This window comes from Hetaerina americana, unplaced genomic scaffold (assembly GCF_022747635.1).
Source record: "Hetaerina americana unplaced genomic scaffold, ioHetAmer1.1.p SCAF_19, whole genome shotgun sequence".
NCBI classification, from domain to species: Eukaryota; Metazoa; Arthropoda; class Insecta; order Odonata; family Calopterygidae; genus Hetaerina; species Hetaerina americana.
Genome location: NW_027286752.1, coordinates 1963616 through 1980282, shown reverse-complemented (window position 1 = coordinate 1980282; position 16667 = coordinate 1963616). Strand labels below are relative to the sequence as shown.

The 16667-nt window shown below is 32.8% G+C and overlaps 1 protein-coding gene across 3 annotated transcripts in view; it reads right to left on the bottom strand.

Moving 5' to 3' along the window:
- Positions 1 to 4695: 4695 nt before the first annotated feature.
- The window catches only part of REPTOR-BP (REPTOR-binding partner), a 140964-nt gene continuing 128992 nt past the window's right edge, over positions 4696 to 16667 (bottom strand). For all 3 annotated transcript variants that reach the window (XM_071584455.1, XM_071584454.1, XM_071584456.1), the window contains exons 4-5: positions 7379 to 7538; positions 4696 to 5362 (exon numbers count right to left, since the gene is read on the bottom strand). In XM_071584455.1, the coding sequence (XP_071440556.1) occupies positions 7440 to 7538 (99 nt within the window). In that variant the 3' untranslated portion in view covers positions 4696 to 5362; positions 7379 to 7439. The remainder of the gene's footprint in view (positions 5363 to 7378; positions 7539 to 16667) is intronic.

Genomic DNA, 16667 nt, shown 5'->3' with positions numbered 1-16667 from the left:
GAGCAGGGCTATACCTCAACTATGAAACTTTAATGTAATCAGAATTTTTAAGACTTTTAAAATGATACAGAGGTGAGTTAGGCATATTATACATGCACTACACATTTAAAGTAAAAATAACTGCACTTTATCATAGATGTACTAACATATTGAATTTTTATCGAATGCCTTCATATTTACACATGCAAATACGTATTATGCAAAAAATGCTTATTCAGATAAACTGGCATGGCTAATTGTATTATTAATTCTACTTTGGTTCATAAAGATTAATTACTCATTATGGAATAAGAAAGCTTTAAAAAATCCATAAATATTCGATTAATTTTCAGAATATAAATCCACATTAATACGAGCAAGCCAGCTCTGCTTGCAATAATATATGAAATTGTATTTTTCTTATATCATTCATAATATACACCTATTTTACAATAATTATCCGTCAAAATTGCTACGAGATATGAAATTCACATATAATTAATAGAAATTAACTATACAAATCAGAGATATATATGCTATCACATACATTAGTATTCTAACAAAAATCATTAAAAATGCAATCCACTGCAAATTAACTATAACAACAATCTTCCTATTAATTATTAAATTTTTCACAATCTTTGAGCAACTGCTATTTGATTCAGTTCCGGTACTAATATATATAGACCTATTTTATGTATATATATATATACATTTAATGCACGTATCACATCAAAGTAACTGATTATTAAAATTACTTAACCGGCCATAAATTTACACAAACCTTCCCATCAAAGGAATACAATTAAATATAATAAAAGTCTTTGTTAAAGGATATAATCAATAATGAGAGCAAATATTATAAGAATACATGCACAACATGCAATGTACAGTGATTCCTGAACAAGTACCAATTAGACATTATCACCATCATTGAAAGGGTCAGGCTTTCAATTATGGTACACGATGATGAAACGCATTTGCTGCTTGAACTTACAAACTATTTAAGGCTGTGGTAATTCTGCACTACATTTAATTCTTATGCACATCAATGTTCAAAAATCTCTTATTAAATTTCGCCAGAAGTTGAATTTGACAACATATTTCTCTTCAATGTCAACTGTACACAATATTATCCTTCTGAGAGCATTATATAAGAACACCACAAACAAAGCATTGTGAGCATTAAAATTTTATGAAGGTAGCAGACATGTATATTATAGTGGAAAGCCCACCTTTTACAGGAAGAGACTTCTGAAATTTGGGCTGGTGCCAATTGAATTATTATTTATGAATAGATAATGATTCTGTCCTAGATTAGAATGATAACTTCACACTAAGGAGGTTAAAATATACTATTTACAAGATCTTTCGGAGGTAAAAGGGACTTCTTAAACTTGAATAAATGGATTTAGTTTGTTTGGCCATAAACAATTACCTATTAATTAATTCAAGCAATAATCAGGGCCACACAATGTATACAGAACACATAAGTAAACTTAATTCTACACAAATGGACTAAAACCATCTCATAAACTCATTTTAAAACTTTTGTATAAAATATTCAACTATTTTTGTTAATGAAGTAAATAATTCTTTTTGAAACTCGAGTTATTTCTAGCTCAAGTAAGCTGGTTGACTTGATATGCAATTTGATTTCATATGCCTGTAAATCATTCCATAAAGAATTACTTTTGTACCAATCTCAATGGAGAACTTGAGTGTTTGCTCTGGACAACTAAATATATTTAGAAGATGCGACATTTTTCCTGTTATTATTTCCACTTCATTCCAAGTACTAACCTATGATAAAAGGCCTACACAAATGATTTCACGTATGATTTCAACAAACTTGAGAATTGAATTAACATTAAAAAGAGCTCAACTAAGCATAAAGCAAATAATAGCATAACAAAGACTACAGTAACAGGATTACAACATTCCTGGGTTTATGAATATCATTAGATGGCCATGCCTTTTAGGCCAAATTTCAATTTTTCCCAATGAAAGTTTCAGCAAGACCAATTAATCAGCATTTAAATTTCATCTCCCAATCCTCTCATTAGTCTATACTACAAACACAACTTTTAAAATCAGGGCTGATTTTGAAGGAAATGCATATATGAAGTGGCAATGATTATTCCAATTAAAAAACTTCTAGCAACATATTGCCACAAAATTCTTATAAATCACAAGAGCTGCAAAATTCAATGTTCACAATCGTAATAATTTTAAATATTTTCATGGGAATAATAAAACTCTTTCATCTGTGTTTTTTTCAATATTCAAAATGTCAGCAATTACATCCTAATATGCAAAAAGTAAATCATATTTTTTAATACTTATTATTGAAGCACAGTAAATAATTGAAGTTGAACAATTTACATATGAACTTTTTTCCTTAGAATAATCACTACCACCCATCAGAATATTTATTGTTCCTTCTGCATCAGCCTATATTGAAGTCAGATGAGATGCCATGTAAGTATACAATAACATTCCTGGCCAAATCCTGGCATCATGAAGTGCTTTCTAAATATTTTCCTCTAAAATGTTTTGATACTTTAAGAAATTCAGCTAACTTTCTAATATATCCAGTAATAAACCTTTGAATGTCTTAATTTTCCAGAGTTATTCATATTTTCCAGGACTGCAGCAACCTTGTCCAAAACCACAGAAGCACATGACCTAGCTTAATTCTACGTGGATTTTAAACTTACGATAGCTCTTTAGCTATCAGGAAGAATCCACTTTACAGTAATTAATTTTGCGCACCAATGATTAGCAAGTACTTGCATACAATTTACAGAGAAATGTTTTACATTAATAGTCGTTATAGGTTTTAAGAAATTGAATCCATTTAGTAGAATTAAAAATGGGTTGAACGGCAATGAATTTAAACAAATCACATTAATATATAATATCTGCACAGTGCTATGGTATTAAATAGATGAAATCCATAGAGAAACTTTAATTGCCTAAAGCTAACTGCCATCTAAGGGCCAACATTTGCTTTTGAATTTCAATGCCCATTGCATAAAATCTATGACACATCACTTGAAAGACACATTTCTATAAAAATTATCTGCATTTTGTTAATTTTTTACATGCATATTTAATATTCAAGGTCAATTTGTGTTACTATCACAGCCAATATGCATATTTTTAGCAATAATTAATTGTTTCAATTACTTAAATGAAAGTTGTATGGTATAGATGACAGAACATTTAAATCTTAAAATAACCTATGACATAAAATCTACACATGAGGTAATAGTATCAGTTAGTAGAAAAATACATTTATAATTTCAATGGAATACCATAGTTCTGGTGAAGTCCTTCAAATTGAATATTATCTATTGCTATAAAAGTTACTGTCTTAAAAGACACTTAAACCTACCTTATCATCATTTTTATTCATATGGTAAGATACAGTAACAACGATAATTAGAGCAATGCCAGGACCCTCACACACACTCACACAAGGACATGTAAGGTACATTAAAATATGTGGATTATGCACATTAGGGAAACGTTGAACATACTTACACCTAATGCCAAAAATTATGCTCATACATAATTGTCCACACAAAGACATTTAATTACTAATAAATTAAAATTATGTGATTTAAAGATTATAGAAAACCTTATTTGAATTTTCAAATTTTGAAGAGCTGAATGGCAAATTAACATAATCATAAGCATAAAAGTGCTACCAAAGTAATATATAACTTTCACAAATTAAAATTTAAGAAATGTTATGCATGCATGTGTTCATGTACCTTACTTAGTGGGAGAATGATGAATACTAAAAGCTGTCTGATCACATGTCAACCTAATAATAGCCTGAAGAGCTGGTTGAGTAATCATACGTAGCAAAAATATCAAATAATGAAAAAAGTTGCATTAATAACAATATGAGTGTTTGACATTATTTTGGATGAGATTCCATCAATGCTGACCACCTATACTACATGTTTAATTTAGGAAATATGATGAATATAAGTTCAACTAATTAGTGCATATTTAAAGAATTAACATAAAAAATAAGCAGAATCTTAAATTCAGAGTAAACAATTTGTAACTAATCCTCCTTGCCTCCACAAAAAGCTTTAAAAATAGCTGGAAAGTTCTTATCTACTCGGTTTTGATTGAAATATCACAACATTAGAGATGCATAATCCCTAGAGTCGACACTCAGTTTGTTAAAGAGTTAATACCTCCTCTAACTGTGAGAATATTACTATCACCATTTCATAAGACTGACTATGGGCAACATATTATATGCTTCTGTTTATAGCCAGAATTTGGCAAAAAAAATATTGGCAAAGAACTGCCTTCCTTGTGATAGACACTGAATATGATCTAATAAGATAAAAATATAATCTAAAATATTATAAGATCTGAAAGTAATAATCAGAGTCTAATGAGGGTAGGACACTTTTCTCGCATGCTAATTTTAACAATGGGTTAATGGGTAACAAATGAAGGAGATTTTGAATAAGACTTGCCAAAGGGAGGGCACCAATATTTCATACACATATATAATTTAAAAATGATAGCTCAAACTTAAAAATCACAAAATAATATTATCTAATATAAGATTTTGTAAATAGAAATATATGAACATTTTAGTTCTATGTAAAAGCAGAAGAAGAGAAAAGATTAAGATATTTAAGCATGTTACACTCAATTAAGTGAAAAATAGACAACAAATACTAGGTAAAAAATTTATTAAGCTAATCAAAAGTCATGATAAATAAGTGGAAAGTAGGTAGGTACAGAGAAAAATGCAATTTTTGTCTTAGAGGCACTACTCAGTAAAATTAAAACAAAATTTTCTAGCAAAACATGAAGTGGAAATTACAATAAGAAATAATATTATTATTTTGGCAAACTTGAAAAAACATCAAAGTAAAACCTGCATTCACCCTCGTTTTCTCAAGTCAAGTGAGATTAAACCTGAACACACTCCACAATATCAATAAATCTTAATTTTTGCACACATTTATCTGCAAATACACATCTCATAAAATATGTTCCATATCACTTAAAAATAGACTGCATTTAATAAAACTTATATGCAATTTCATGGAAAACACCAAATATATTTTTGTACAAATACACAAGCCACTTTGTGTAAAAGATAACTTCAGTTTAACAAAATCTGGATGACTTAACAATTATTGCAAATAAACTATAAAATAATATTTCCTCTAAAGTAGGAATTGTTCACATTTATCACATCTAGCCATCACCTGACACACTAACATATGAACTAATAATTCATTCTCTCAATTAAAACACAATCACATCCCCATCCTTCCATTCCCATCTCCTTTTCTTCAATCTGCTCCAACTTCTTAGTTCCTCTTGACAGTGCCTGATGAAGTAATTTTAATGTGTCATATTATTATAAAGTGATAAATAAGCAGAAGTGTTTGCTCAAAGGAATGATAAGCAAAATAAATTATTTCATAGCAGAAACGTCCTTCACAAATATTATAATACAAATAAAGCATTTTCTTGGGTTGAACCAAAATTTGATTAATTATTAAAAATTGAAAGTAGAATTTAACTCCTGAATATTTAACTTATATGATTCCTAAAGGAAATAAAATGAAAACTTTAAACTAGTAATGAATAGTAAACATATCACAAACCAAAATCTTGTTCAATTTTGCAAGCTCTGATCAATGATAGCACAAATTATAAGCACACTAAGGTCACATCCTCTAAGTCCATAACTTACACCATGGCGTGAAATACAAGATTCATTTCAATGCATGTATATAAATGACTAGCACCATTGAACTCCCAGAGAACAGCAAAGGGAGTACCCAAATTTATTAACATGTAAAATTTTCAGAAACATGCACAGTTTGCTGAATTTAATTGTATTGAGTCAAAAGCTACTTCAAAAAGTGCAACTGAAAAGTGTATTTATTTTAATCCTAACCCACTATTAAGGGGAAGACAAATATCACTGCAGTTAATACCTAAAATTTATGTATCTCAGTTACAAATGTGGGCAAATTTCTCTTATTCATAGACTAAGACCCATAATTATTCCATGATTAATCCATATTTTAAAGTATATATGTCACTTTATGTCATTTGCTAAATTCATATTATAACAAAATACTAAAAATAAATGAGACTTAACAAATAAATTAGTTATTGAAGCATAATATAATGAATTCCTCAGAAAATGTTCACAATTCAATTACCCAATATAAATGTTACAAATTTTTATATCTTTTTCTAATAAGAGTGGATATTTCATATTTTGTTAAGTGATCCGTAAACTTTTAATATATATTAGTTTACTATTTAAAAGATTTGATTTTCAAAATTTTTTATTTTACTTATAAAATGGTATGGAATTGAAAATTGAGTAGATGTTTGAAATGATTTAAGAAGAACAGACTTAGATTTTTACTTCCAACAGTTGAGATTCAGAATTAATGTTTATTTCTCGGCTCAACAAGTCCAATTCTATCTGTTACATACAACTATAGTCTGCCAAAACTCGTGCACTTGAACCCACACGCTAAAACATGCAAGTGAAAATTTAGGATTTACAGTTAAATTACAGCTTTTAAGGTATTTTTTTGTCCCAGAGTTTGCACTTTTTGATTTAATGAAACACTATTCCATAAATCTTCAATCAAAATTCAAATTAGACTTATCAATCAGGAGACAATATCTAATCAGTGCTAACAACCGAATCTAACTGCCAAATTTCTCATTTAAAAACTTCTATTGGGTGGACTTCTTCATTGGCATAACTTCTATTAGGGTTCTTTCAAAGTTCATCTTAATTTTGAATACCAGGCAATTCTTTAAGTTAAGCAAATACTGAAATTTGATGGTAAATTCTTTAACAAATTACAATAAAAATTAATATAATATGATGGTGTTACCGGTAAAATGAAAATCTTCTAAGGCTAAAGTAAAAATATGGCATACTCTCAGTAAACACATTGTGAGAATTTTGGATTATCAATTAAAATTTTTTGAAATATCAGAGACCAATCCAAATTAATGACATTCATTGATATAGCAATTAAATAATTTAACAAATTTATAAGGATTTGGTCTGAATGAATTTAGTGGAGGATAAGCTCACCTATTGCAATTCATTGTTAAAACCGACCAGATGATCTACTCATTGCCTTTCAGGCATTTTTCACTCTTTCATCGAGTACTCATATTATCTAAACATATCAATTTCCATTAAAAGCACGACCTTTGTCAAATATAACAAAATATCATTCGAATATTTAAAAAAAACATCAAATAAGCCTATTTACTTCTTAGCCAAACATAAAAAAGAAACTAATCATATTTAATCACTCATTATCATATGCACTTCTATTTTATTTTTATCACATACCTGTATCTTGAACTTCCAAAACCCATTCCAGCTGTTCATGGCTTCAGTTCACTGAACCAACTCACTGTTTTTCCTGCTTCATCCTTCCCACCTCCTCCAATAGAGCTTCCATTTCTTCTGGCATTTTGCCTTCATCCAGGTCTTTGCTCCACTGCTTGTACTAAGGGTTGAAAAGAAAATCAAAAACAGTAATTAAATATCTTACTCTACTGATTATGATAATCATCAGCAATAACAATGAATATTTTTATGCAATGCATTAACATCAAAGTATTTCTAAAGAGGCTTGGGACTTGAACTATGGTACTACAATAATTACAATTTAAAACGTTGCCATTCCAATGATAAGAAAATATAAAAATTAATTTTGTTGAAAATTTTTTACTCCTGTAACTTCAATAATGAACCATTAAGTCATTTATTTCCCAATTCCCTACAGTATTACACCAGCCAGGATTAAACATTTCCTCCCTTCCAACTGAAATGCCCTCTTCGTTTTTCTTTTTAAAGAACTGTCAAAAACACTTTTTTTTAAATCTTGCTCAATCTCATCAAAATGGACAACAAAAGATACAAAAAAATGAATCACATATTTTCCCCTGATGCTGACATTTCCTTCACTGTTAGCAACTAGTGAATAGGCCGTTACATATAAGTACACAAGCTGCTGACTCAATTTTATGTTTGTAAATGCCTAAATGCATTTAGCTTTATCTGGGAATCATTTCATTTTACCATTGCTTTAAAAAATGATCCTGATCAATTTTCCTTCATTTTAAAAGAAATGCATGAAAAATCTTTAATGCAATCACAAACATCAGATTTAGTCAAAAAAATCTGTATTGAATCTGTATCTGAATAATAACAGGGCTCTGTGCTTGGCCCAGTACTTTTCATTATCATGATTAATGATTTGCCCTGTAATATGAAACCTAGATCTGTTTTATATGCTGATGACACTACTTTTGTGCAAAAGTGTCAACATCCAGAAGATGCAAAGTTACGATCTAGCGCTACCCAAAAACAGGCTAAGGAATGGTTTGATGTTAATCATTTACAATTAAATACTAACAAAACTCAGCATATTGTGTGCAGTCTTAAATCAAAAACAACTGATATTGAAACTGCTAAAATACTAGGAATTTATATTGATACAAAACTTAATTGGGAGACTCACATCAGTCAGACCTGTAATAAACTTAGTAAAGCTGTTTATATGTTAAGAAAGCTCAACTTTATCATTTCAAATGAGTATCGTTTAACACTTTACCATGCCTTCTTTCAATGTCATTTGAATTATGGTGTTGAGTTATGGGGTCATTCCCCTCATGTTAAACAAATTTTGCTACTGCAAAAGAGAGCTATTCGCTCTCTTGCTAATATACCACCACGTGATTCCTGCAAACCTTTTTTTATTAGGCATAGAATCATGACTGTATTTTGTTTGTATATCTTTAAGGCTCTGATTCATGTGAAAGTTAATCTAGAAACTTACCAATTAAGATCCAACCTCCATAACTATTCCACAAGAGGTAAATCGAATCTAAATACTACTTATTGTAGATTGTCATCAACTTACAACACATTTCACAATATGAACATACGACTGTATAACTATCTGCCTACTCAGTTGAAATCAGATGGTATCCAGAGTTTCAAGAATAGGGTATATACCTGGTTACTTGCTCACCCACTTTACTCATTGGATGAATTCTTTTGTGACAACCTTCATCACATTTAAGAACTTATGTTTATATATTAAGTAATATTATGATTGACGACATTTAATATGGTTGTACCATTTTTAAAATGAATAAAGTATTATTATTATTATTATTATTATCTAACTTTAATATAGATTGAAAATTCACCGAAATTAGCCATAAATGAGGATCGCTAGCAGGAATCTAACTGGGTGATAACACAACTTGCCAGCAATTGTGATACACAAGTTTAAACTTTTAAGATCGGCAACAAGGACGAAGTGCTGATCTATAAAAAACGCAATTTTTTTCTATTACTCTGTTCACAAGCCATGGCATATTCTTTGCACTGAAAAATCTTACGCCCAAGAAAAAAAGTAGCTCACAGCTATGCATTCAATTTCACTCACATGTATGCATTATTTGCAATCCCAGCTTTTAATGACAAGGTACAATTTTAGTAACGCCATAAATATTTACGTCAATTATCACTTTTATCATCTAGTACATGTAAATATATACAAAAAACATCAAAATATTTACTCGTGCATCGTCAGAAAAGTTGAGAATCCAAAAAAAAAAATAATCATAAGTTTTATGAATACTGGTTGCCAAACAAAGGGGACTAACCTATCATATTACCTATTGTTGGTACACAAATAAAATAAAATAAAAAAATAGAAAACATGAGTTTTCACAGTGAATCACATCAATTTCATTGGGCTCTATTTGTACAAAAATTGAGTTTGTTAGGAATTAGGTATAGGAATTATCTATATAGAACCAGATGAAATGTGATGCCATTCATTTTTTAACTGGTCATTATATTTTCTCAATATAAACATCTAAATTGGGAATATAATTCAGGGGAAAAAAGTAACTATACCGCAAAAACTACTACTACACATACTTAGTTAAAATATTAATTGCTTTCATGAAGGTAATAATCAAAACAAATATGGATAAAATATGTGTACTAGAGTTTTATTCAGTTTTAAGACAAAAAAGTGTGAAGGAGAGAAGCGAAAGTATACAAGCATTTTTTAGGCAAATCCTATAAATTAATTTTATTAATTTTTCAGGATTTTTTTGTGGTTTTTGTGCCTGTTGCCTATGTGAAATAATATTTTGAGATTCATGCAACACTGCCACAATTAACCATTGCTCTAATTCACATGTACAAAAAATGCAGCTAACATTGCTTTGGTGTTTATCACCTAAAGATATGAAGTTAAAACATATGACAGATTCAAGATGCATGGTAAACTAAGAATAGGTGTGCAATAGAATGTTATTAGAAGAAGCTACAACTTAACCAGTGAACTTGGTCGCTATTCAGGTCTACATGCCAACAATCAATTAAGAGTACATAATTGCGGGTGTTCATGGAGGGAAACATTCGATAGTGATGGAAGATTGGAACACAACAGTATGCAAAGGAAGCAATGGCGGTGAGATAGTGGACTATGGTTTAGGAGGAAGGAATGACAGTGGGATTAAAGCAATGGAGTTCTGCAGGAGACAGGAATTAACCATAACGAACACTTGGTTCAAACACCCCAAAAGGTAGGTACACGAGGACAAAATTAAGAACAGCGTGATTAATTTGCACAATTTCCTGGGAGAGGATTTAGATTATAAATTAGTATTAATGAAGACTAACATCCAATTGAAAAAGATAAAACAGGGAAGATGTTTAACGAAATAGAATTTGGAAGCGTTAACAGGAACGACAAGAAAGGAGTATCAGCAGGTGTTAGAGAAACTTATGAGTTAGAAAATGGAGATGCATATTACACAAAAAAAATAGGGGAACACACTGAAATAGGGATATTGAAAGCCACAAATGAAACTATAGGAACAGCTAATGGGAAAAGGAAATCATAGATTTAAGATAAGATGGTTAGAAAGATAGAGTAGAGAAGGAAATGGAAGAATGTAAATACAGAACTAGACAGAACGAATTATTAAGTGACAAAAATAAACTAAGGCGGGATACAAATAGAGCAAAAGACGCATGATGGAAGATGCAGTGTAAGGAAAGTTTACCACAGAAGGGTTAAGTTGGTGCACTGCACAGGAAGGTTAAAGCACTGCTAGGATGAAAGAAGGCAAAAACCATGCAAGCAATCAAAGATAAGTCAGGCAAATTATTTACTGAATCCCATATAAATTCAAGAGAAATGGGAAGAATGTATATAGGATTTACATAGTAAGGGAGGTCAAGATGGTTAGAAATAGGAAGAGGATATAACATAAATGGGGATAGCTTAGATCTAGATCCAGAAAAAATTCTGGCAGAACTACTTATGGGCCTTGTGAAATATGGAAGGAAGAGTTTGCGTGGATTAATATGTAGCATTTATGAGGGTTGAAATTTGGCTGGAAGATTTCATCAAATCTACAAAAAAATTAGATCAAAAAAGGGCCTTAGGGTTAGTTCACAACCTAAAGCAGGGAAATACAGTCATATTTGAGAACTATAAAACATGTTTGATTTCACAAAATATCTAGGCTGATCAATAAAAGATGGAGAGGAGGGCAAGTGGCTACTTAGGGCATGATCAGTTTGGACCCCAGAAGTGGAGAAGTAAGCATGTTACCATAGCAGCAATGAGGGTAATAATATAAAGGAACAGAGTGCAATCAAGATTTAGGTGATTATTTCATGGATTTTAAGAGGATTTCAATAGTCTAAATTCAGTAAAATTAATGAATGTATTGCTGAAAATAGGAGTTGATTCAAGAGAGAGATAACTTATCTACATCTCAGACTGCCCAACCTCACACAGCAGAGGAGAGTGCCTGTCGGATGGGATGTTAAGCTGTGGACCCCTTGGTGCCTTTCAATAAGGCTAATGCTGATGCCAGGTTTCTCTCCACCCTTCCTCTTTTATCATCCATCCCTAATGGCGCAAATAACCTCACCTTTCGGTAGTAGTAGTGGTTTTTATGGGAGGCAACCGACAGGCTAAGGTCATTTGCACCATTAGGGATGGATGGGAAAAGAAGGGTGGAGATAAACCCGGCATCGGCATTAACCTACTCTTGTTAAAAGGTGCCAAGGTGTTTGCAGTTTAACGTCCCATACCACAGACGATGAACTCACTCAAAGTGCTATCCAAAAAGCACCTCAAGTAGAGATCATGATAGGGGAGTAAGACAGGGAATGTCCAGTATCATCTCTTTGTTTCAATATACAAGTGGAAGTAATAGAGGCATGGAAAGGGTTGGAGGCAGCAGTGAAAGTATTTGGGAAAGCCATAAAATCAGATTTGCAGATGATCAAGCTTTAGTTAGCTAGTCAGCCTATGGGTTAAAACCATTGAGGAACAGATTAAAAAAACAATGTGATAGGTGTAAGATGAAGATCAACGTAAACAAACAAAGGGTATGAGGTTTTCAAAAAGCAGATAAGTGAAATGTTAAAATTGGAGGGTGAAAACGAGAGCAGATAGAACAGTTTACATTATCTTGGTAGTTTATTGGACCAAGTAGAGACATCAGAAGGAGGATTGTTTTGAACAACAAAGCTTTCACAAGGAGGAGGGAGTTGATGAGATACGGCAAAGGATAAAATCAATGTTTTGACGTAGCTCTTACTACTCACTCCACCCATACTTAGGATAATGATATCAGAATTTTTAAAATAATTCAAATTGAATATCTGGAGATGTTTTAAACTCATCACCAAAATCTGGGGCACGAACCACCAATGGACAGTTAATAACACGCCTCGAAAGAACAACAATTACATTGTAATCCTTTAAAGCTGGTCCATTAACATACCTAATATACTACCAAAGATGGTCTGATTGCAAATACAAATTTCAGATAAAAATGGAAAAAGTTCACTAAAATGTAACTTTTGCAAAGTTTATGATTATAACATCAATCTCTCCACTTGGATAAATTCCTCAGCTGTTACTCTGTTTTTACTATAATTATGGATTTATGAATCCAATTACTTTTGGAGGCTGACGTCCCTTGTAGTAAAAATTATCATTACTCATAAACGAAAAGTCCTCAGAAGGAAAAAAGTTTCTATAACCACATACTTCAAATCCTGAGAATTGCATAAGATATCTATTTTCTGTCATAAAAGATTAATCTTAAATCTAAAATCATACTTTAAGGTTTAAATGCTTAATTAAAGATGTTTATACAGGGTAGGGCATTAAAGGTCACAAAAATAATAAGTTGCCACTTCTTTTTACGCACTTCACCAAGCACTTCTGGCAAATAAATGCACGTGTACCATTCAGAATTCCTGGTTCTATGTTGCTCTAATCGTACAGTTTCCACATGTCCAGTTATTCCAAAAAAACAGGCAATCATTTGCTTCAATAAGCTTCGTGCACGAATCACTTTGTTGGATTTGGCTCGTCTTGGATGACCCATAGAGGGAATTGCAGCTTTGTTTTGGGCTCATATGCATAGATCCAAGATTCGTCACCCGTGCAGATGTTATACACAGCTTTTGATGCACCACGATTGTATTTCTTGAGCATTTCTTCGCACCAATTGACACGACCATCTTTTTGAGCTTTTGCCAAATTATGCGGGATCCAATGCGAACAAATTTTTTTCAAAGCTAAATGTTCATGCAATATCTTATTGATGTTCATCATACTAAGCTCCAAGGATGCCTCAATCTCACGATAAGTCACATGACAATCTTCCTTCACTAGTTCTTGCACAGCATCGATGTTTTCTGCACAACTGATTTTGGACGACCTTCACAACTTTTGTCACCGAGCAAATGGTGGCCATGATGGAAATTATTACACCAGTGTTTCACAGTGGCAAAGGATTGGGCTTCATCGCCATAAATAGAAGTAAGCTGATCGATGCACTCCTCTCTTGATAATCCATGTCGAAAGTCATAAAAAATCATTGCTCGAAAGTGTTCACGAGTTAACTCCATTTTTTCACTGAGACAAAACTTTCGAGTCACTGTACACAACACAAGTTATGATCAAATAACAAAATGTACTGAAGTAAGTTAGCATTAAAAGGGTCAAACTTTCAGATGGCGCCTAGGCACTTAGTGATGTGAAGGCTCAAAACATAAATAGTAACCCTTGTAGGTAATCCTTTAGGAGAAAAACATAATGTGTCATTGCTATGGGAAGAGATCTGTACATGCATTTCTGTTAATACTCGCGTGTAGAGATTGGTGAAGAAGGAAAAAATTGGTATTTGAGCAGTGATTAAATACTTCGTAAAGAAAGGCATGAAGGCAAAGGAAATCCATGCAGACCTTTAGAACAAACTGAAGGACTCTGCTCCTTGATATTCAACTGTTACCAAGTGGACAAACGAGTTTGGTCAAGACAGCTTAGATGATGATCCAGGAAGTGGTCAGCCAGCCCCAGATATTATTACAAAAGTTCATAAAATGATCATGGAGGATTGCTGACAAAGTACGAGAAATCGCTGAAGCTGCGGGGATGTCATCTGAACGAGCATTTCACATTTTAACAGAGGAATTGGATATGAGAAAATTATCTGCTAGATGGGTGCTGCGAATCTTGATGCAGAATCACAAACGCATCAGAATGAAAATTTCCAAACGATGTTTGACTCATTTTAAGAGCAGCCAACAGCATTTTCTGCACCCGTTTGTGACCACAGATGAAACTTGGTCACTTACTATACCTCAGAGACCAAACAACAATCAAAGCAGAGGAAACTTGTTGATTCACCACCACCAAAGAAAGCAAAGGCAATACAGTCGGCCGGAAAGGTGATGCTCAGTTTTCTTGTATGCAAAAGGGATTCTTTCTGGTGATGAAACAATTACTGGGCAATACTACGCTAACCACCAGGGTTGTAGTATCAGACTAGAGCTAAATATACATGAAAAAAGGCCAGGTTTGGCAAGTAAGAAAGTTATCTTTCATCAAGACAATACACACCCATACACAATTGTTGTTGCAATGGAAAAAATAGGTGAACTAAGATACAAATTGTTTCCACACTGCCATATTTGCCCGATTTGGCTCCATCAGATTTACAACTCAAACTAAAAATTTTCCTCGGTGGATGGTAATTCCCTTCAAACAAAGGACTAACAGACGAAGTAGAGGAGTTATTTTGCAGACCTGAAGGAATCTAATTTTTGAAATCGGAACAAGACATTGGAACATTGCTGGACCAAGTCAATTAGTGTCCAAGGAGAATAGATTGAAAAATAAAAAAAGTTCACTGTGGTAAGTCATTTACTTCTATTCCATTCCGAGAAGTTTTCTAATTACCCTCGAACATAATTATTAAAAGGATTGCGGTAATCCAGGGGTAGAGCATTGGACTACTGACCGTAGGGCATGGGTTCAATTCCCAGGCCAGCATCTCTGGGCACCAGCGGCTCCTCCCAAGATATGTGATTTTTTGAGTACCAGATCTTCCTGGGAAACCATAAGCGGCACATGGAAAGGATCTGGCCCCCCTACCCTGATGTGTGAATTTAACACGCTGTCGGGAGTAGTACTGTGTAAACAATACCATCACCTAGCTAAACAACCTTCAGGTTGATTACTGCGATTATGGTTTTTTAATTATGAAGTGCTACGTTCAAGGACCAATGCCATGACTAGGATATCATTATAATCAGGTAACACGAGGAACTTCTCCAATTTCAGCACATATCTGACTATGCCTTCCCCAAAATAATAGTGTCATACCAATATTAACACTTTTGAGAGTTCAATATCCAATGCCTACATGATTAAACCCATTAAACTGAATATTTTGGTGTGGAATATTCATTTGAGTCATATTTCTCATGAAAACTGCCTAAGTCTACTGGACTTGGCTGTAATACATAGGGGCTATTGCTAACTCACAGAGCATATTTGTCATTGTTATTAAGAACATAATCTTATATTTTTTGTGCGCAGTCATTACTGTAATTTATTTAGTAAAGCAAAAAAAATCCAAGTTTAGTTTAGCCTTTTTCTTTATAGAAAATTGCATAACTTTCGTTTTATTAATATTGATTCTCATCCCATACATGTCGCACTGAATTTCCAGTTCACTAAGCAATGCTTGCAGCCCCTTGGCTGACTGACAAACTAAAGCTTGGTCATCAGCAAACCTAACTGATTTTACGAATTCCCCGCCCACTTTCATTCCTACCTCGAGTTCTTCCCATGCCTCTTTGATCATTTCCTCTGCATACAGGTTGAACAGCAACGGTGATAATGGGCAACCCTGCCTTACACCCCTTCCTAACACTGCCCATCCTGACTCCCCGTTTCCCACCCGCACCTGGGCAGTCTGAGACATGTACAGGTTGCGGATTAGCCTCCTTTCCCTCCAATCTATTCCTATTTTCTGCAATGTACTCATTAGTTTTTCCCAATTCACTCCATCAAACGCTTTTTAGAAATCCACGAAACAGGCAAATACCTCCTGTTTGCATTCTATATTCTTCTGAATTAATTATCTCATTACTGCAATGGCATCACACATGCCTTACCCCATCCCACACTCCAACTGATCATCCCCTAAGTAATCATTTTCCCTACTCTCTATCCTTTTACTTATGACCCTGAGAACAACTTTAGCTGCGTGGGATATCA